Below are 22,351 nucleotides of genomic sequence, written 5' to 3'. Positions count from 1 at the left end.
AGTCTTCGTCACCAAAGATCGGGTAAGGGCTCAAATTACCTCGAAGAGAAGGTGTTAGGCACTCTTCGAGGTCCACAGAGGTGGGTCCCAGCCGAAGTTTACGCTATGTGGATTATTGAATTATAATTAAGCTAAGTGATCATATAAGTGAAAAAAACGATGCGGAAGTTGAAGGTTCTATATAAATAGTGTAAAGAAATAACATAAGAATTGAACTATATAAATAATCAGTACAAGTCTTAGAAGTTATAGGAATACAGCTGCGTTGGTTTATATTTGATGACTAGGTGTGAATAGCAAGCATATAAAGGGAAGGGGGGTCCTATATTTTTTAGCCTAAAGGATCACCCCGTGCAACATAAATAATACTTCGCAATTTTTTTAGGGTAGGGGTTGCTCATATTATTCAGCGGACACATACTGTCATCTCCTACTACCCAATTACTATGTTAAAGTTATTTACCTAAAGCGCTTTAATTCAATTATAAACCGTGTCCTATGTGTGCATTACCCGTCCCATTCCTATAGTCCAAGATGCTTTGGACCTATTGTTTGGGTGGTTCTAGACTTTACTTAGGGTACTCAAAATGATAAAACTAGTCGCACATTCAAAACAAGTAGGACTGCACATAATAGCAATGAGTGGCTCATGTTAGCCTCCACACATAGCAACAAAGGCACACGTGCAAATTTCATATTAGGCCGTAAGCAGTTTCAGAATCAAGGAATATTATAGTCGTTAAGTCTTATAGACATGGCTTCTATGTGATCCCAGTTTAAAACGTCCTACAGGCAGTGCTACTACTTCAGACTATCGAATTTACAAATTACAGATATTATAAAACCTATCGACATGATCTATAAGTGATTTGCGCAATGGGACAGTGAAACCATTTGAAAACTCAGAATTACCCATGTTTGATCCTATTGACATGCTTTCTAAGCGAATAATAGTATCCTTATGAGTAGGTTCTGTAATAGTTGGTATTTAAACACAATTTTTATCATTCTTATTCCTATAGGCATGCTAATCAATTAAGGCCCTATAGACATGATATCTAGATGAATATTAGCATATGACGCCATAGGCATTCTATCTAATAATCACACTGCAATTGCACAAGTTGAGCAAATAATTGTTGACATTTGATTCCTATAAACATGTTATCTAATAGCGCATAGAAGTAGATATGTGAACAAGTAGGGTACTTAAACTCTTACAAACATGCTTTTGATGATGTACGGGTATTAGACAAGTTAAGTAGGTGAAGTGTTCGAGTTCCTATAGGCATGATTTCTATTAGTGTATAGAAATAGTGAATGTAGAACAAAGTAGAACAAAGCATATAGACCCTATAGGCATACTCTCTACCCGTTCATATAAAAATTAAGGGATACCCGTTCCCCCCATTCCACTAATTACCCGACTATTTTGTTTACAAATTATTACATGACCAAAATAATGAATATGAGTATAAATATTACACACTGAACATCTGCAGGCCCAAGAGCAGTGGGCAAATAATTGTTGACATTTGATTCCTATAAGCATGTTATCTAATGGCACATAGAAGTAGATATGTGAACAAGTAGGGCACTTAAACTCTTACAAACATGCTTTTGATGATGTACGGGTATTAGACAGGTTAAGTAGGTGAAGTGTTCGGGTTCTTATAGGCATGATTTTCTATTAGTGTATAGAAATAGTGAATGTAGAACAGAGTAGAAAACAAAGAATATAGACCCTATAAGCATACTCTCTACCCGTTCATATGAAGATTAAAGGATACCCGTTTCCCATTCCACTAATTCCCCCAACTGTCTCGTTTACAAATTATTACAGGCCCAAAATAATAAATATGAGTATAAATATTACACACTGAATAACTGCAGGCCCAAATGAAAAAAACCCAGCATAGCCTGGGCCTTCAACAGGTTCATTCTCACACGAATAGCAGAACTTGATCCAAACACGTCTCAAATAGGAGAGTGTGTCCATTTGCAAAGTCCAGGGCCATACATGAACTCATACTAAGCCCAACAATTACAGATTAACCACTTAACCATATAAGTTAACTAACTACACATATCAATCAATTGAACAGCCCTGAAGCAATACCTCATAGGACAGGATTACATGTCATCCAGCAGGATTCACAAAAAGTATATTGGCACTTGCATTTTAGAAGCTAGGGTGATAGGATTGGTCAAATAAGGAAACTAGGAGAACCAGTAGAACTTAGTTTCCACATGGTGAGTTTTTCATGAAAAACTAACAACATACACTACAAAAAATCAGAATTATTGTGGCGGTTATATTACTCTAATTAAAAATGGCGTTTCACCAGCCGCCAAATTAAATTTTTTTATAGCGACAGTTATTTCGTATTGCGGTGGTTAGAACCGCCGTAATATTTTAATCACAACATTTTAACTATTCCCTCAATAAGTTTTAGTATTTTCCCCTCATAATTTGAGACTCCCTCCAGAATTCCCCCAATTCCTTCCCTCCATATGTATCGTATCTCTTTACCCCAATTTCTATTTCCCACAGTTCCTTCCCCCAATTCTTTCTATTTCCCTCAATAGGCAACGAACTCCCAATTTTCTAACTTTAAATTCTTCTATTTCTCCCAATCTGTTTCTCTGGCTAGAAGAATCGAGATTCAAATCATAAATTCATTTAGCAGCTTCAATAATCTTCAGGTAATGACGCTTATTTAGTACCAAAAGTTTTTTTCTCTTTATTAGGTTTCATTCATATAGCGATTTTCCCCAATTCTGTTCTAATTTGTATTTTCCTCAGTCCGATAATCTATGATTCATTTATTCAATTGAATATATAACATCCAAAATACTAATCTATTACTAGAAAAAAGGAAAACTGAATGACGATTGCTATTATTAGAGAATATTAATGTTCTAATAGTTTCAGTACTTCTTTCTTTTAATTTTGAGTCCATTTTTTGTTATTTTTCTGTTCAATTAGTTTGGTATTTCTTTAAATTTTTGCTGCTTTGTTTGGTATTTCAATTGCATGCACTTAATTTTGATATTTTAAGTTGTTGTTCTTTCTAATATTAACCTAAATATTATATATGGACTTGATAGTTAGCCGAGAGATCAAAAACTGCTGGTGAAGCTATTGGGATCGAGGTCGACAGTAAAACATTTGATGAGTATAGCTCGTTTTAATTAAATTTTGTCCTTTCTTTTGAGCAGATTTATTTTTATTAAAAGGTAGATTCATTATATCTTTTGTCACTAGCGGATTAGCAGATCTTTCTTCTATAATAGGTTTAACTTATTTATCAAACGATTACCAATTGTATAGGTAGAAAGATATGTCATCCAACTGTAAGAATCTGAAGTAGTAAGTTAACAGTTTGACATTGTGTATGTGCAAAATTTTTGAAAGAATAACTTACTTCAGATTAAGTGGATATATTCACTAATTATTGCAGGCTCCTACATATAAAGCTTCTGATAGTTATGTCCTAATTCTAATAGAAGAAGTAAATATTTTCTATATGCATTTTTATATCATAAGAGGCTTCTCATTAGGTAATTTCTTTAACTAGTTGATCAAATCAAGATCAGATGTTATATTGGCTGCATCTTGCTCTTAGGGCATTATCTTTATTCACAGACCAAATCTGAAAATAGGAGATTATTTTTTACTCTTAGGGCATTATATTTTACTTTTATTCACAGACCAAAACTAATTTTTGTTATCTTATGAAATGATGTTATTTCACATATAAGCTTTTGAACTATCTTTTCAGTTTTGATATTGTGATGTTATCTTATATCTTCCTTTCTAGCCATGCCAAGTGATAAATCTTAGATTAACAAATCACAAAACACACCTGAATATGCAGATGGTCTAAGACAATTTTTGGATTTTGCTTTTGAGCACGGGTATGTGGTTTTAACAAGTGGCAAAGAAGAGATGTAGTTGAAGAGCACCTGATTCTTAAACGTTTCCCAAAAAACTATAAAATTTGGTATTGGCATGGTGAATAATCAAATGCAACTGTTCAACAGACTTCTCAGAGCACCCATGTCATAGAAGATAATTTACATCCCCAAGATCCAATGGAAATTATGATTAATGATGCGTTTGGGTTCACCAGGAACAATGTCAACGAGCCTGGTGTGTCTTCTAATCATATAAATAGAGAAGAAATATTTGATGAAGAGCACATTGAGGGGCATAATGAAGATTATACAAAGTTCTATGAATTGGTCGAAGATGGAAATCAACCATTATATGAAGGGTGTACAAAGTATTTTAAATTGTCCTTTCTAATCAAATTGTATCATATAAAGTGTCTTTGTCAAATGACTAACAAAGCGATGAGTATGATATTAGAATTGTTAAAAGATGCCTTTGAAGATGCCAAGATTCCTGGTTCTTTTTATGAGGCCAAGAAAACCATCTACAAACTTGGTCTTAATTATAATAAGATACATGCCTGCCCAAATGATTGTATGCTATATTTTGGCGAAGATGAAGGCTTGCAAGAAGAAGCAGCCTGCAAAGATATTGCGCTACTTTCCACTAAAGCCAAGGTTGCAAAGATTGTTCATGTGCTCTAAAACTGCTGAGTCTATGAGATGGCATTCTTTAGAGGGTAGCCAAGATTGATTGATGAGGCATCCCAAGGATTCTCAGGCTTGGAAAACTTTTGACTTGCTTCATCCTGAATTTGCTACAGATCCTCGAAATATACGGCTAGGCCTAGCTAGTGACGGTTTCAATCCTTTTGGAGAAATGATAACTAACTATAGTATCTGGCCAGTGGTACTTATTCCATACAAACATCCTCTTGGGAGTGCATGAAACAAACTTCATTCATACTCTCAGTGATCATTCCAGGAAATCAAATGCCGAGCAATGACATAGACATGTATTTACAACCTCTCATCCAAGAGTTGAGGGAATAGTGGTACGATGGAGTGCAGACATTAGATTATTCAAAGAATGAAATATTTAAAATGCGAGGAGCATTGATGTGGATAATTAGTGATTTTTCTGGGCTTGGTACATTATCTGGATGGAATACATACACTCAGTTTGCTTGCCCCACGTGAAACTTTGATACAGGCTCTTGCAGATTGAAGCACAGTAGAAAGTGGTATTTTATGGGTCATCATTATTTTCTTGAAAGCGGCAATCGGTTTAGATTGCAACGTGTTCATTTAATGGGAAAATTGAGCAACGGGAGCCATCAATTGCATTATCAGGGTCCGACATCTTGAAACAAGTGAAGGGCATTAATGTCAATTTTAGAAAAGTACCTGTTTTGAATGATAAAGGTAAAAGAACTCGAAGACAAACTGTTAATTAAGATAGATCGAGACAGTGGAGAAAGAGGAGCATATTTTTTTATCTTCCTTACTGGGAAACGAACTTGTTACGTCATAATCTAGACCTTGTGCACATTGAGAAGAATGTGAGTGAGAATGTGATATATATTTTACTCAATGATTCTGAAAAATCAAAAGACAATATTAAAGCTAGGAAGGATCTTAGATAAATATGTATAAGGAAGGAACTTTGGGCAGATGAGAATGGAAGCTATCGTCCATCTTTGGGTATTATTTTAAATACAAAGAAAGGTGGATTCAACAAAGATATATTTTTGCGGACCTTAAAGAATGTCAAAATGCCCGATGGATATGCGAGCAACGTTTTGAGATGTATCGACTTGAAACAACGGAAGCTCTTTAATATAAAGAGTCATGATTTTCACATTCTCATGCAGCACTTGTTACCAATTGCCATACAAAATATTTTACCTGACAAGGTGACTGCAGTGTTAATAGAGTTGAGTTCGTTCTTCCGACAACTCTGTTCCAAAAGCTCAAGCCCAATAGACCTTGATAGGCTTCAATCTCGACATTTTCTCACTATGAATCACTTGAAAATGTTATTCCCTCCAGCGTTCTTTACCATCATGGTTCATTTAACTTGTCATCTAGCTGGTGAAGCAAAACTTGGGGGACCGCAACAGTGTCGATGGATGTATCCTGTGGAGAGCTAAAAGATTTTTTATTGTTTAATTAGAGTTTATTCTTTAAGACAAAGATGTTAAATTGTAATCGTTAACTAACCATTGATTTTTTATTTAGGTATTTGGGACATTTTAAGTCCTATGTGCGGAACACGTCATAACCAGAAGGGTCCATAGCTGAAGGATACCTAGCTGAAGAGGCTCTCACTTTCGGTTCTCAGTATTTTGAAGGGATTGAAACAAGAATCAATAAGCCCCGTCGTGTTGATGATTATCCGGAGGATAGAGTCTCGACAAATTCATCTAGCATTTTTCCACCGGTTGGTAAAGGAGTAGCAATAGAAACATTTAAGTTGTCACTTATAGTGAAACGTCAAGCACATCGATATGTGGTACTAAATTGTCCACAAGTCATGTCGTTCATTGAGTGAGTATTTAATGCAAATCTAAACAAAAATTATATTAAATATGTAGAAATTACATAAATAATTAATATTTGTATCATCATTTCATGTAGTGAATTTAAAGATCATGTACGAAGGCACTGGAAGGGTCGAAAGCCTACCGGTACGCAGATTGAGAAGATAGTTAATAATGACTTCATTGATTGGTTTTCCCGAAAGGTTTGTTACAAATATATTAGAATTTTACAAATTTAAAACTATGCCTAACATAGTTTTTTAATTCTTATTTCAGATTGTGAACCCAGACATTTTGAATACTGTATCAGATGCCTTAAAGTTTTTAGCAGATAGTCCATCACCACATGCTAGAAGATTTACATCATTTAATATCAACGGGTTCAAATTTCTGACTTTACAGCGAGAGAATGGATTGAAAACTCAAAACAATGAAGTATTTTTTACTTCATCCACATCTTGTATTGCTAGTGATGCTGATAGAAACCTGAGGCAAGCAGATTTGCCATATTATGAAAAATTAGAAGACATCATTGAACTTAACTACTATGGTCGATTTCGGGTTACACTATTCAAGTGTAAATGGGATGACACAACTAGGGATAGGGGGTTTAGAATAGATGCATGTGGATTTTCTTCTGTTAATTTTTCATTGGCGATCGTGAAGAGCATGATGCATACATTGAAGCTTCACAAGCTCAAATAGTATATTATGTGTACGATGAGGTGAATAAAGGTTGAAGTACTGTTGTTCACTTGAAACCAAGAGACTTATATGATATGGGAGGAGAAGGAGATAATGAATTTCCTGAGAATGAGTCATTCCCAGTGCAAGACTTAGATCAACACTTTGGGGATGTTAATGATCTACTTTTGTGTAGGGAGGATGAAACTGATGAAATATTAAGTGATTGCGATATTGAAAATTAGATTGGCAAAGATGAACATATTTGAAGAGTCATTGCTAGCCCTTTTCATATTTTAGAAGGAAGCATCTTAATATATTTTCATTTCAAATTAGTTTAGATTATAGTTATGTCCTTTTTTGTTCTTGAATTGCTTTATGTTCTTGCATCTGGTTACTTTCTTTCATTAATTAAGCTTAAGTTATTTTTGTCTTGAAGTTTAAACTGGTTTGGTATCAAGGTGTTCTTGTTTTGCTTTATATACCTTTATATATGTAGAGATGCCGAAGCAAAATAAGGTTAAAAATCAATTCAAATCAGTCAAATAGAGATCTTATCTTTTTCCGAGGCAGCCATCACAGGCTCAAGCTTCATCTTCAACATCTTATCGAGTCTCTTTACACTCTACACTGCCTACACAACCTACACGGCCTGTTATTTTAGTTGATGGAGTCTCTTCGCAGCACGTTGTTCCATCTTCATCATCTGATGGAGTCTCTTCGCAGCATGTTGTATCATCTTCATCATTTGATGGAGTATCTGCTCAGCCCGCCGTTCCATCTTCATCATCTGTGCAGTCTATTCACGACAAACTAGACGTAGTACTAGCAACGAAGAGCCTCATTGGTTTGCCGATGGTATTGGTACATATAAATTTCAAGTGATTGAGTATTCTTTTTGTTTTCCTTGTTTAATGTTTTAACTTGACTTTATTTTGTTATAGATGAAAGTAAATTAATAAAAAATATTAGATTGAAGGTTAAGGATGTCCATAACTCGGATAAAGGATTGCGTATAATTGTAGAATTTGATGAATATCATGCAGCAATTGGGAAATCGGCTGGCCTAATTGCTGGAGTTTTAGGGCAGCTTGCAACAAATCCTATGTACTTTCCTATTGGCTTTGAGAAATGGTCATCCATGCCCAAATATTTTGTGGACCGTGTTTTTAATGATATAATAGTGGTAATGCCATCTAAATTCTTTTGTTTAGTTTGTATCTTTTAGTTGTATATGTAAAACTGCAGTAAATTAATTTACTTTATATTTGTGAAGCCTCGGTTTTTCTTTAGGATTCATCAACTAATGGCAAAGGCGTGTCATAACAGCTCCCTTAACAAAAAGTGGAAGGAGTACATGCTTAAACTATGGAAGGAGGCTGAAGAACCATTATTAAGTAAAGAAGATATCATCAAGAACGCTCTGGATGGCATACCGATGGACCAATGGGCACTGTATGTTACTTATCGCTTGAAAGAGGAGACAAAGGTACTTTCTTCTGCTATTGCTTCTACTGCTGCTTTTGTACTGTTGCTCTACTCTGAAAAATGCCAACCTTAGATTGAAAACCCAAAACTAAACTTGCCTAGAAACAGAGACATTGGCAATGTGAACATGTTACTCATCTTTCTTTTATTGGTCGAAAGTTACGCTCAACTGGCTAGTGAGATAAATCTACCAAAAAATAGACTAGAGATCAGAGAAGTTATTTTTCTTGTTGGTAAAACTTTTGTTGATGGATCAGAACAAAAGACAAACCTGTGTTTGATTATCTTCACAATAACATATAACATGATGTAATTCATGAGTTTAAAGTTCTCTGAAGAAGTTCTATATGTATTGTCTTGACGATGGATAAATTCAATCACTGAACTTAAATTTTTATTTATATCATAGTAGCTTCTGCTTCTACTTATTTTGGTCTTATGTAATAGAATTTCACCTATTTAATTTGTAGGAGCGTTGCAAGAAGAATGCACAGATTCGAAAAAACCAACTTCCTCATACTTGTGGTGCTATGAGTTTGGCTAGAAGAAGGGATGCAATGGTAGTTTAAGCGATTAACTTAGATAAGATATATATTCTCAATTAACTACTAACATTATTTATTTTAAAAATTTCAGAAGGCGATGGGAAAAGCTTTTGACCGAGGCAGAATATGGGCTGAGACTCATAAAAGGAAAGATGAGAGTTATGTAACTGATGAGACTATGGTGATTGGGGTAAGTAACATTTTTGGTGCCTTCTGCTGTGAAATTCTATTTTATATTGGTACTGCTTGTATAGTGGGTTTCCACAACTATTTCAATATAGAATGAAGTTTCCACAGCTATTTTTAGAGCAACCGCTCCTATGTATGTTTTTGTCGTTAAATCTTTTATTGCCGTCTAAAAGTTTATGGGTTGATATTACTGAAAGTAGAAATCTTGTGTCATTTAGACATTAGGTAGTTGCTTCATTTGGATTCTTGCATTTTATAATAGCGAAAGAAGCTGAGGAAACTGCTTAAATTAATGTTCTCTTTGAAATCCTTTAACCTTTTCCATATCATCCTCAACTAATCTCTGTTAATAAAGCTTATATACATTAAAATAAGGCAAAGTAGAGGAATTTGAACAGAAACAAGTTCAAAAGAAGGTTGAATTCAATGTGGTTGATCTTTTTAGGACACAAATAAATCAACACCAATAGGAGTATAAGAAGACACATTTGGAGCTGGTGATTTTTTCTTGTCTCTGCAGTTCATGTGACAAAATCAAAGAAATGTATGAATAGTGAATAATCCAATACATATTATATCACACTTATTAATTGGAAAGGAGAAGATTTCACTCAAGTGTACCCGAAATAAACTATCGTTATGGAGCTTAAAGTTCAGCGGATCAATCTTTGACCAACTTCCTGCTGTTAGCTTTTCTTCTGTACTTTTACAAGGAGTTTGGAGCCCGGCCTTGGGATGATAAAGATGTTTTTTCGATGTACCAGTCATTTGATCTATTGCTTAATTTATGCTTTTTCAAATTTTGTAGGAAAGAATTGAAGAAATTCGAAGTGAAAGAGCAGAAAGTCTAGATGAACCTTGACCAAATGATGCACTTGGCATAGTATTCGGTCCCAAGCACCCCGGCCGTGTTCGAGGTTTAGGCTTGGGTGTAGTTCCAATTATAGCATTCAAACAGACATATGCGAGATACCATCGTGGTTATGTGGGTTCATCTAGCACTACCGCTCCAACTCCGAAGTGGCAGCAAGAGATGACAGATGTGAAATCAAAATTAAATGCACTAATTAGCTTATAGATTAAATGCTCCCAGTCACTTGTACATCGCGATCACGGAAATACGCATGCGATCGCGAAGAAGAAATAACACTGCCCTCACAAAAGCACTACACGAACGTGCAACAAGGGATGCAAACGCGGTTCATCACTGACTCAGCTTACGCGATCACAGACCTCTCTATGCGAATGCGAAGAAAAAGGTACCGACCTCCCCAGCATGGTCGCCGACTACGTGATCGGGAAACACCTACTGCAGACGTGATGAAGCAACACTCATACACATGTGATCGTAGACCGTATAATGCGAATGCGAAGAAGGAAAAGGGCCAGCCACCAAACAGCATATGCGATCACAACTGGACCTTCACGATCGCGAATAAGGACATCAGGCACCAGCAAATCAACATTCTAAAAACATGGAAAAATGGCCCGTAGCCTCTCTGAAACACACCCGAGGCCACCGGGACCCCGTCCGAACATACTAACAAGTTCTTTAACATAGCGCAGACCTGCTCAAGGCCTCAAATGACATCATACAATATCAAAACTACGAAGCGTACCTCAAATCGAACTCGCGCTGAATCATATCAAATTAGCCCGAAATGACGTCAAATTTTGCATGCAAGTCCCAAATTATACAACGGAGCTATACCAACTCCCGGAATAGAAATCTGTATCCGATATCAACAAAGCCAACTCCCGGTCAAACCTCTCAACCTTTAAAACTTTCAACTTTTCAATTTTTGCCAAAATGCATCAAATCAACCTACGGATCTTCAAATCCAATTCCGGACACATGGCTAAGTGCAAAAATACTATACGAAACTATGGGAATTATCAAAATACCATTCCGAAGTCGTCTTCACAAAAGTCAAACTCCGGTCAACTCTTTTCACTTAAGCTTCTAAAAATAAGAATTATTCTTCCAAATCAATCCCGAATCATCCGAAAACCGAGCTCGACTACACACGCAAGTCATAATACGAAGCTGCTCGAGACCTTAAGCCACCGAACGGGGTGCTAATTCTTAAAACGACTGGTAGGTTCGTTACTTTGCGCATAGCGGGAGCTTAGTGCAGTGGACTGCCCTTTTTCTGTTCAACCCGAAACACTCCAGAGGCATTTTTGAAGAGGGTTTTCTTTTCAAATTCATTGGTAAGCATCTTTAACTAGTTTTCAAGCAATTCTAACTACTTTTCATGAAATTTTAATATCAAATCTATGAATTTCATAGTAGAAATTAGGGGTTTTAGATACAATTTAGGGATTTTATAAAATTGAGATTTAGACCTCAAATTGAGGTCGGATTTCAAGACAAATTTTATATCCGGGCTGGACAGTGAATAGATAATCAAGATTTGGTCTGAATCTCGGATTTCGACCAAGCGGTCTCGGGGTTAACTTTTGTTGACTTTTCTAAACATGATCAAAATTGAACTTTTTTTATTCGTATGGTAGTTTCTAAAGCTTATTTTGGATTGATTGATGGATAATTGACTAGATTCGGTTGGATTGAAGGCTTGTTCGAAAGTCAAAGTCGTGGTTGATTATTGATTTGATTGAGAAAAGAGGTAAGTGTTGTATTTAATTTTGACCTGAAGGAATTAGGATTTATTGCTCTATTTGCTACGTGAATTATTTGTGGGGACGGCGTATATGCGAGGTGGCGAGTGTATATGCGCTGTCATGGGTTAAAGTATTGGATTATTTAATTTTATGTCATTTATTTCATGTTATAACTCGTTACCTGCTTTGATTGTTACATGTCCTTACTTGTTATTCATGCCTTTTTTGTTATGTGTCATTTAGTTGTTACAAATTTTGGTTTATTAATTCTTCGATCAAAATCTGCTTACTCGTTATGTGTTCCTACTTGTATTAATTGTATATCTTCATTGTTCCATGCTTGCACTTGTCTTTATTGTCTTTACCTTATTTGTTGCACTTTAATATGTTGTATCGGATTATGTGAGTCTTTTAGCTATTCTTGTGTTAATGATTTATCGAGGTTTCTGAATATGAGATATTGGTAGTTCTCTGTTTGTACTTGTAGTTCTTTGATGTTATATACACTTTAGTTTCTTTTGTGTTGGGATTACGGAATTTGGTTTTGTTGAGTTGTTCATGTTAATGAGTTGATATTGGAAACGGGTTACGCGCCGCAATAATATTGAAATAAATTGATAATGGGATCAGGTTGCATGTCGCAACAGATATTGATATGACATTGGGATCGGATTGCACGCCGCAACAGATATTGAAATGATATTGGGATCACGTTGCGTGCCGTAATGGGGTATGGTGTGTTGTAACTATTTGTAGCTATCGTGTTCTGTTTCTGTACTGCGATATGAGGTTATGAGTTGATGTTATTCTGGGGCGCTCTGCTAGTTTACATTCGGGTCTCGTTCTTATGAGTTTATTTATTTTCTCTATATTTCTATTCTCTTTTATTATTATTCGTACATGTTATTAATTAGTGTCTTGTCATAACCTAGCCATCACTTCGTCGAGTTTAGGCTCCACACTTATGGAGTATACGGGGTCGGTTGGTACTCACATTACACTTGTTCACTTATTGTGCAGATCCCGCTGTTGGTCCTGGCGGCGCGTAGAGGAGATTGCTCGGATCCGAGTTCTTCAGGAGACTTGAGGTAGAGTTGTACGACGTTCGCAGTCCCTGAAGTCTCCTTCTATCATGTTTTACTGTTTATCTAGTTTCAGACACATGTATTTCATTTCAGACTATATTTGTGTATTTTAGTCACTCATGTATTTATGACTCCAGATTTCTAGGATTAGTATAGACTGCATTACTCATGTATTTATTATTTGTATTTCGGAGCATTTCAGTTGTTATTTATTATTATTCTGCTTATAAGTTGTTAAAAATGGTTAATTCATTAGATAATGCTGACTTGCCTAACAAGTATATATTGGACGCCATTACGGCTCCGTGGTTGGAATTTCAGGTCATGACATTGTAGCTGTAAAGGTTGGAAACATTAAACACACCATGTTGCTAAGATTCACTTATTTGTCACTCTGTGTTTGAACTTTAGTTTTGGGAATCCATTTATATACGAGTTTAAGTTATATACACTTAATAGCGCATAACGTATAATAATATTTATATTATCATTGTAATTTTTACCGGTTAAATTTGCTAATTTGTACACCTTATTTACGGAAAGTTGAATCTGATCAATTCAATCAATAGTTTGGTTAAACTACGAGATGAAAGCTTGATGGTAGTTTCCTGCCTCTTGTAATAATTACATGTTGTATTTACTCAAGTCATTTTTTATACGCTAAATTAAATAAAAATTCTTCGACATGACAACATTAATCATAATAGCCAAGTCAACTCAGTCAGTATAACCACAAATAATTTCTTGAAGTTTATTTAGATTATTTGATCGCATGACACCAAAAATTACAGCACGGATCCGAAGAAAAAGACCATACAACATGATGATACAAACATAATTTGATAATATTTTCTCACAATGACTACAATTCTAGTGAATTGATAGCGTTTTTATTCTTTCACAACAAGACAACACACCAGTTTTTATTTATCATAAATAAGAAACGAGAACTTCGAGAGCATTTGATGCTTATGCTTATTTGCACTTGTGGATAATATAGTTCTTATTCATATTTAATTTATTTTTAAAAAAAATAATTATCCAATCATTTTTAATGAACAATATAAATGAATAACTATATTCTTTTAATCATTTTGCTACCACCAATCATAATAGCCAACTAGCCAAGCCTACTCAATCAGTATAAACACAAATAATTTCGATTATTTCTCTTGACACCAAACCTTACGGTACGGATCCCAAGAAAAGACCGTCATAATATAAACATAATTTAATTCAATTTTCTCATAATAACTACAATTCTAGTGAATTGACAGTGTTTTTTTTCGTTCACACACAAGACAACACACCACTTTTTATTTATTATACACAAAAACGAGAATTCTGAGAGCATTTGATGCTTATTTGCACGTGTGGTAGCAGTAGCAATAACGTCTAAAGATGCTCTTCTTAATGCACATACCCCTCTTTGCCCCCTCTTTCTCTTTGCATTCTTCGTCGCAGTGTTCACTAATAAAGCAATAGCCAGAAAATGTCTTGCTCTTCCTTCGACAAAGTTTGCCCTCTGCCGCTTGCATCTCTGCATGGAACAACAACTTATCATTATTATTTTTCTTTAAAATCATTTATTTGTATTTAAATATATGAATTTCTTCTAAAAATGTTGAAATTTATGGTTAAAATCATTTTATGTTATAACAATAATGATAATCATTTCATATTAGCGAGTTCGTATATGATTGTGCAAAGGCATACCTAGGTGCTAGCTGCCTGTACTGCGAAAGGATTATAGCCAAACAAATTCTATTTTTGATGAATCCTCGCAATTCTATTTAATATCAAATGGTAGTTCTGGGTCCAAATAGAGCAAAATGGATAATACTGAATAATATTTATTAAGAGAGCGACTACAATTAGCTTGGGATTTAAGCATAGATACCGTTATTTTGTTATAAGAACACTATTTTTTTGAATTCAAATATATGAAAGGGTACGTTGTATTCAGAATAGTGACTAATGAAATGATGAATTAAGAAATACCAACCAGTGGATGAAATGAGGAGGAAGCAGAAGAGGAGAGCAAGGAAAGTTGTGTTCAATAGTGACTTTGCCATATCTCTGTATTTTGGATGCAATGATTTTTCTATTTTCTTTAAAGTGATTTGTGTTTGGAAACTATTAAGGGAAGACATCTATTTATAGCAAGGCTTGCAATTTATTTAATGGTTTAGTCAAATTTTCAAATGAAATTATACGTAAGTGGTTGTCTATTCAAAGAAGAAACAAGTAGTTTATGTAAGAATTTCACGTCTCTTTAAGTGACTTTAAACTAAATTTTACTATACAAATGTTGGTTAAAGTTAATTTTGGACATAATAATTTGAGTTTCCAATGTCAGAATTAAGTTAATGTTGGACATAATAATTTGAGTTTCCAATGACAGATTCTTAGATAGATAACTTTGAAAATTGCCAAGACATGGACTAGGGTTGCCATTAATTTAATTACCCAGTGGTATATAAGTCGTATCCAATAAAACTCATGAGTAAACCAGGATGGTGTCCAAGGTTGTTGTTCCCATTTCTATCATATTTATATAATTTCAAACTCCAATGAATCCATGATATGATTGTTTATTTCGAACAAAATGTTATACAAAGTCAACAGATCTCACAAAAGTAGAAAATAAAAAGATCATTATCCGAATATAGAGATATGACAAAGTCAATAATCCACCACACAACCTTTGATTAATTGCTCTTCTCTTATATATATTCTGCTTATTTCCCTAATATGTAGTGTGACGATCCAACGGGTCGTTTTGAGTATTTACATTCTGTTCAGCTGTTTGAAGCATTGAGTAGCTTCATATGATATATTATAACTTATGTGAATCATGAGTTTTGGTTTTCTGGTGATCTGGAGTTGATTTGGAAGAAAACTTCTCAACTAGAAAGCTTTAAGTTGGAAGAGTTGACCAAGTTTAACTTTTGTGTATTTGATCCCGGATCAGAGTTTTGATGCTTTCGTTAGGTCCGGATGGTGATTTTGGATTTGGGCGTATGCCCAGATTTGCATTTGGATGTTTTTTTAATGTTCTAGCGTTAATTGGCGAAAGTTAGCAATTTGGAGTTTTGGAATATTCATAAGTTTGACCGGAAGTTGACTTTGGTGATATCTGGTTCGAATTTTGGTTTAGGGACTTGGAATAGCTTCGTTATGTCATTTGAAACTTGTGTGCAAAATTTGAGGTTATGCCGAGTTGATTTGATATGGTTCGACACGAGTTTTGGAAATTGAAAGTTCAAAAGTTCATTAAATTTGATTTGAGGTGTGATTTGTGATTTTTATGTTGTTTGATATGATTTGAAGCTTCGAATAAGTTCTTAACGTGTTTTAGGACTTGATGATGTGATTGAATGGGGTCCTGAGGAGCTCGGGTGTGTTTTGGATCATTGGTTAAGAAACTAGTTAAGGATTTGGAGTTTGCCCATGATCAATATCGAGTTAAGATGACCTCTTTTTGGTGTTTTGAGTGAGCGAGCAGGTTCGTAGCGTATTTTATGATTAAAATACATATATGATTTGTGTACGGGAGGTTCCGAATGAGTTTTGGGTGCTAAAACGAAAATTCTTTTGTTGCTGATTTTCTGGTGTAAAATAATTACAAAACTGTCATTTTTGTCTCTTAAACCTTCCGATTTTCTTTAAAACTTTAAAATATCATATCTCCCTCATTTAAAGGTCAAATTTCGTGTCACGATGACCTCTTTTTTGCTCTTTTGAGTGAGTGAGCAGATTCGTAGCGTGTTTTATGATTGAAATACATATATGCTTTGTGTACGAGCGGTTCCGAATGAGTTTTGGGTGCTAAAACGAAAATTCTTTTGTTGCTGATTTTCTAGTGTAAAATAATTACAAAACTGTCATTTTTGTCTCTTAAATTTTTCGTTTTCCTTTAAAACTTCAAAATATCATGTCTCCCTCATTTTAAGGCAAAATTGGATGATTCAAAAGGCTATCTTGGGTATAATCTCACAAGGATTATGTTGGGCTTATCAAATATGAGTTTTGGGGTCATCTTGAATATGACTATAATAACTGCTGCGTTTCTTTACTTATTCCGGAATTTAGTTACTTTTTCTCACATGATTTTGGAGCTCGAATTTTGGCGGTTTTGGAGAGAATTGTCACTACATGGATTGGGGTAAGTGTTTTCTACTCGGTTTTGATTATATCCCGTAATTCCATCTTCATTTTTGGCATTTGATTGATAATTTCAAAAGAGAAATTGGGGATTTTTGTCTAAATTTTCCTAAAGTGAATTTTTTAGTATTGAGCATCGATTCACAGTCGGAATTAAGTGAAATTAGTATAGTTGGACTCATAATTGAATGTGTTGTCAGATTTTGTGAGTTTTGTCGGATTTCGAGGTGCGGGCCCGAGTTTGACTTTTTGGTTGACTTTGAGTAAATGTGTAAAGATTCGACCTTTATCGTTTGGGTTTGCTTCCCATGGCATTATTTGATGATTTGAGTTACTTTTGGCTACTTTCGAGCAGTTCAAAGGATGATTTGAGCAGGATGGCGCTTCTAGTTTATCGATTTGGCTTGATTGAGGTAAGTCTCTTGCCTAACTTTGTTGGGAGAATTTTTCCTACTAATTGATATTGTTTGCTACATGTAGGAGCGATGCATATATGAGGTGACGAGCTTATATGCATGCGCCAGATTTAATCATGCTTGGGGGTAGATTATACGATTATTTGTGTCTTGTAGGATTAAGTAACCTTGTTTCACGTTTTACTTGACTTCTAGATTAATATGAATATAAAGTTAAATGCTAGAAACCATGAATTAGCTTATTATAACCTGACTTAAATTTGACGAACTTTTTTGTAAAATTATTGATGTGCTAAATTTTGTTGTCATTACACTTAATCACAAATACATCGCTACAACCGTTATTCTTGAGAAATTGGATTCTATACTTGAGTTGAAGATCATCTTTTTGAAATTTATTGAGATACTTGAACAATGAGATTCTTGAGGTTTGTTTAATTATTATTGGCTTGAAAGCTATGATTTATGTTCATTTGGAATATTCGCTTAATCACTCTCCTTGATGTTATTCATGCTTCCTACCTTGATTGTTATTGATATGCATGTGCTTGGTGAGGAAGAGTGTAAAGCACGGAGGGTGATGCCGTACCATTTCATTTACATTATCATGTGAGAAAGAGTGTAAAGCACGAAGGGTGATACCGTGCCATTTCATTTACATTATCATGTGAGGATGAGAGAAAAAGCACGAAGGGTGATGTCGTACCATTTCATTTACAATATCATATTTTTATTTACATTATCATGTGAGGATGAGAGTTAAAGTACGAAGGGTAATGCCGTGCCATTTTATTTACATTATAATATTTTTATTTACATCATCTTGTGAAGATGAGAGTAAAAGCACGAAGGGTAATGCCGTGCCATTTCATTTGCATTACCATATTTTTATATTATCATGTGCTCATGGCACGAAGGGTGTTTCCATGTAGGCGAGGACGAGAGATATGCATTATGTGGTAACATCTTTTCCTTGAGCATACATTCATGCCTTTATCTTGAGTTGTTACTATTGCACCTATGTTTTCTATGTGACTTGTCGTTGTTGTTCTGTCTTTGTCCTCTATCTTAATTGTTGTTGTATTATCCATGTCTTCTATCTGTTTAACTTGCAAATATCATGCTTTCCTTCTTGTTCGTCATATCTACATCTGCGCCGTTTCTTATTTGTTGCACTTTTGTATGTCACGACCTGGAATTTCCCACCGACGGGACCGTGATGGCGCCTAACATTTTACTTGTTAGGAAAGCCAACATTAGAAAATCATTAAACCAATTCCTTATTTCCACTCAGTAAATAACAATAATTAACTAAGATGAAATATGATAAGTACGGAATATTATAAAATTGTATTAATTACTATCACCCGGATCTGGAGTCACAATTCACGAGCATTCTAGAATTTACTACAAGTAATAGTCCGAAAGAAATATAATTGTCTGAATAAAAGAAACAGTAGAACGGAAAAGATAGACGGGGACTTCAAGGCCTGTGATCGCCGACAGATCTACCTTGAGTCTCCGGATAGCAGACCAATAACAAAATCTCGATCAACCCGAGCCGGTATCAAAATCTGCACAGAAAGTGCAGAGTGCAGTATCAGTACAACCGACCCCATGTATTGGTAAGTATCGAGCCTAACCTCGACGAAGTAGTGACGAGGCTAAGGAAAGGCACCTACAAATCAACATGTACAATTTAACAGTGTATATACAAACAACAGAAATGAAGAACTAAACAGGAAATGTTGGGAGGGGAACATACTGAGGGGAATACAAGACAAAGAACTACAATAGAATGATCACTGGAGCAGTCAATATACCATGAATCATCAGGAATAGTGAATACAGTAAGGAAAAATGTACGGCATCACCATTCGTGATTTTATTCTCAATCTCACCATAAAATCAATAGAAACGACACGGCATCACCCTTCGTGCATTAACTCTCATATCATGGCACGGCATCGCCCTTCGTGCTTTTACACTCACAATATGACACGGCATCACCCTTCGTGCATAACACTCACAATATGGAACGACATCACCCTTCGTGCATTAACACTCACAATATGGCACGACATCACCCATCGTGCATTAACACTCATAATATGGAACGACATCAACCTTCGTGCATTAACACTCTCCCTTAAACTAATGCAATGCATAAATAACAACAGGAGATAAAATAACAAGTACAAACCTTACTTCAACATTTGGTTCCATAATATAAATCTCAACTTTTAAATAAATAATCGGTTACCAACTGAAAATCCGTAAACATGATAATGATGATCAATTTAACAACACTAGTATAAACATGTAGCAATTAGGCATAAGAAAGACACAATATAAGAAACTAACGGAAGAAACATGGAAAAACAGGTAAATCGGCGACGCATAAATACTCGTCACCTCACATATATGCCGCTCACATGAATTTCACTTAGAAAATAATCTAATGTTCCTAATTACCTCAAGTCAGGGTTAGACACAACACTTGCCTTGCTCCGAAGGCCACTTAATTCTCAATTACAGCTTTTCCTTTGGAATTCACCTCCAAACCGCTCGTATCTATTAAAAAATGACTGAATAATATCAAATATTGCTAAAGAAATCAATTATATTGCATAAATTAAATTTCCCAAATTTTTCTCCAAAAAGTCGAAAAATCGACCTCGGGCCCGCTTGGTCAAAACCCGAGGTTTGGACCAAAATCCATTTACCCATACACCCCCGAGCCCGAATATATAATTGATTTTGGAATCCGACGTCAAATTGAGGTCTAAATCCTATTCCTAGTTTCTACCCTAACCCCTAATTCTACTATGAAAACTATAGATTTTAGGTTGATAATTCATAAAGTGTAATGGGTAATTGAAAATAAATGGTTTAGAATCACTTACCAACACTTTGGGGAATAAAATGACCCTTGAAAATCGCCTCTACCCGTTTGGTTCTTGAAAAATGTTGAAGAAATGGCTTAAACTCGTGTTTGATTTTGTTTTATGCATTGGGCGACAGTGTTCATCGCGATCGCGTGAACACTGCTGCATTCGCAAAGAGCAGCTTCCTAAGGACTTACGCGATCGCGGGAGGCTTTACGCGTTCGCGAAGAATTAGCCCGCCTTACCTTCGTGATCGCGTGAAATGGCTCACGTTCGCGTAGAGCTTCCCCAGGTCATTGCCCAGCATAGCTAGAGCTACGCGTTCGCGTTCGACCTGTCGCGTTCGCGTAGAGCAACTCCCCTCAATACTCCGCGTTTGCGACCATGGTCTCACATTCGCGTAGAGTAAATCCTCCCCCAGCCTAGTTTCCCCTTCGCGATCGCGAAGCACAGTATTGCAGACATCAGATACAGTAAAAATACAAGATTTTTCTAAGTTCAAAACATCCCGTGGCCTATCCGAAACTCACCCGAGCCCTCGGGGCTCTAAACCAAACATGCACACAAGTCTAAAAATATCATACGAACATGCTCGCGTGATGAAATCGCCAAAATAACACCTAGAATTATGAATTTAGTACCAAATCAAATGAAATTCTCAAGAACACTTTAAAATTTCTATTTTCTCAACTGGACGTCCGAATCACGTCAAATCAACTCCGTTTCTCCCCAAATTTCATAGACAACTCTTAAATATCATAATGAACCTGTACCGGGCTCCAGAACTAACATACGGACTCGGTACTAACAATGCCACACATCAATCAATTCTTAAAAATAAATAATTTCCAAACTTTTAATTTCATCAAAAATTCATAACTCTAGCTAGAGACCTCCGAATTCGATTCCGGGCATACGCCCAGGTCCCATAATTCGATACGGACCCACCGAGACTGTCAAAATACTGATTCAGGCCTGTTTACCAAAAATATTGACTGAAGTCAACTAAAATCAACTTTTAAGGCATAAATTCTTATTTTTATCAATTTGCAACATAAAAGCTTTCCGGAAATATGCCCGTACAGCGCACGCAAATCGACGAGGGTAAAAATGAGATTTTTAAGGCTTAAGAGTGGAGATTCGAATTCTAAAACACAAGATGACTTTTTGGGTCATCATATTGTATCAGCTTTCTACCATGTTAGACACTCATGCCTTCTATTTGTTTTGCTTATAAATATTATACATTCCTTCATGGCTGTTATATTTATATCTAAGCCTTCTACCATGTTAGCTAGTAAAATTTATGTTCCTCTATCTTAAATGATATCATTACTTGTATGCCTTCTATCTAGTTTGTTAGTGTTGCCCATATGTACTGCGTTGCTCGTTATTGCTTCCTCTGTGTCTCCCACTTTATCGTTATTGTTATTGGCATTTTTTTTACCTGGTTGGTACTGTTATACGTATGCTCGGTGAAGAAGAGATAAATGCACGAAAGGTGTTGCCGTGCCAACTGATTTGACCTACATTCATATATTTGGTGAAGATGAGATAAATCCAACAATAATCTTTGTGATGCCATTTAATTTGATATCTAGAGTACATTTCTCACACCATGAAAGTTATGAATTTACTACCGTGATTTCTTCTAGTAACCATTTACTGCCTCGTTTAGTTGTTTTCTTGTACTCTTTTCTACTGTGTTCTAGAATTATTTCTATTGCTAGTCCACTGCACAGGTTATAACAGTGAGTATCATTTAACTAAAAATCCTCATCACTACTTCAACGAGGTTAGACAATATACTTATTGGGTACATGG

The 22,351-nt window shown here is 35.4% G+C and overlaps 2 protein-coding genes across 24 annotated transcripts; one reads left to right on the top strand and one right to left on the bottom strand.

The window, feature by feature from the left end:
- The first annotated feature begins 2,375 nt into the window (after nt 1-2,375).
- On the top strand, nt 2,376-13,268 carry LOC107812214 (uncharacterized). 23 transcript variants are annotated; one of them, XR_012694812.1, is made up of 12 exons: nt 2,398-2,706; nt 3,112-3,179; nt 6,139-6,447; nt 6,538-6,643; nt 6,717-8,310; nt 8,401-8,613; nt 9,083-9,172; nt 9,249-9,347; nt 10,155-11,560; nt 11,907-11,976; nt 12,602-12,701; nt 12,992-13,268. XR_012694812.1 is itself a non-coding variant. In XM_075221556.1 (10 exons), exons 6-10 carry the CDS (start codon nt 8,230-8,232, stop codon nt 13,061-13,063), a joined length of 555 nt encoding a protein of 184 aa, XP_075077657.1. In that variant the 5' UTR covers nt 2,376-2,706; nt 3,112-3,179; nt 3,882-5,322; nt 6,139-6,447; nt 6,538-6,643; nt 6,717-8,229; the 3' UTR covers nt 13,064-13,268. The 23 variants fall into 23 exon arrangements, 12 of the variants coding, with proteins under 12 accessions (XP_075077657.1, XP_075077665.1, XP_075077660.1 ...); XR_012694814.1 differs by lacking the exon at nt 12,602-12,701 and having other exon boundaries at nt 2,391-2,706; nt 8,454-8,613; XR_012694811.1 differs by lacking the exon at nt 12,602-12,701.
- A 934-nt stretch (nt 13,269-14,202) lies between these two features.
- On the bottom strand, nt 14,203-15,174 carry LOC107812203 (defensin-like protein 1). Its single transcript, XM_016637252.2, has 2 exons — nt 15,062-15,174; nt 14,203-14,596 (listed from the first exon to the last, which is right to left on the bottom strand). The coding sequence occupies exons 1-2, from the start codon at nt 15,129-15,131 to the stop codon at nt 14,418-14,420; spliced, it is 249 nt and encodes an 82-aa protein (XP_016492738.1). The 5' UTR covers nt 15,132-15,174; the 3' UTR covers nt 14,203-14,417.
- Between the last annotated feature and the right edge of the window lie 7,177 nt (nt 15,175-22,351).

This window comes from Nicotiana tabacum, chromosome 9, assembly GCF_000715075.1.
Source record: "Nicotiana tabacum cultivar K326 chromosome 9, ASM71507v2, whole genome shotgun sequence".
Taxonomy (NCBI): domain Eukaryota; kingdom Viridiplantae; phylum Streptophyta; class Magnoliopsida; order Solanales; family Solanaceae; genus Nicotiana; species Nicotiana tabacum.
Note: the sequence above shows the minus strand (reverse complement) of the source record. Positions and strands in the feature narration are given on the sequence as shown.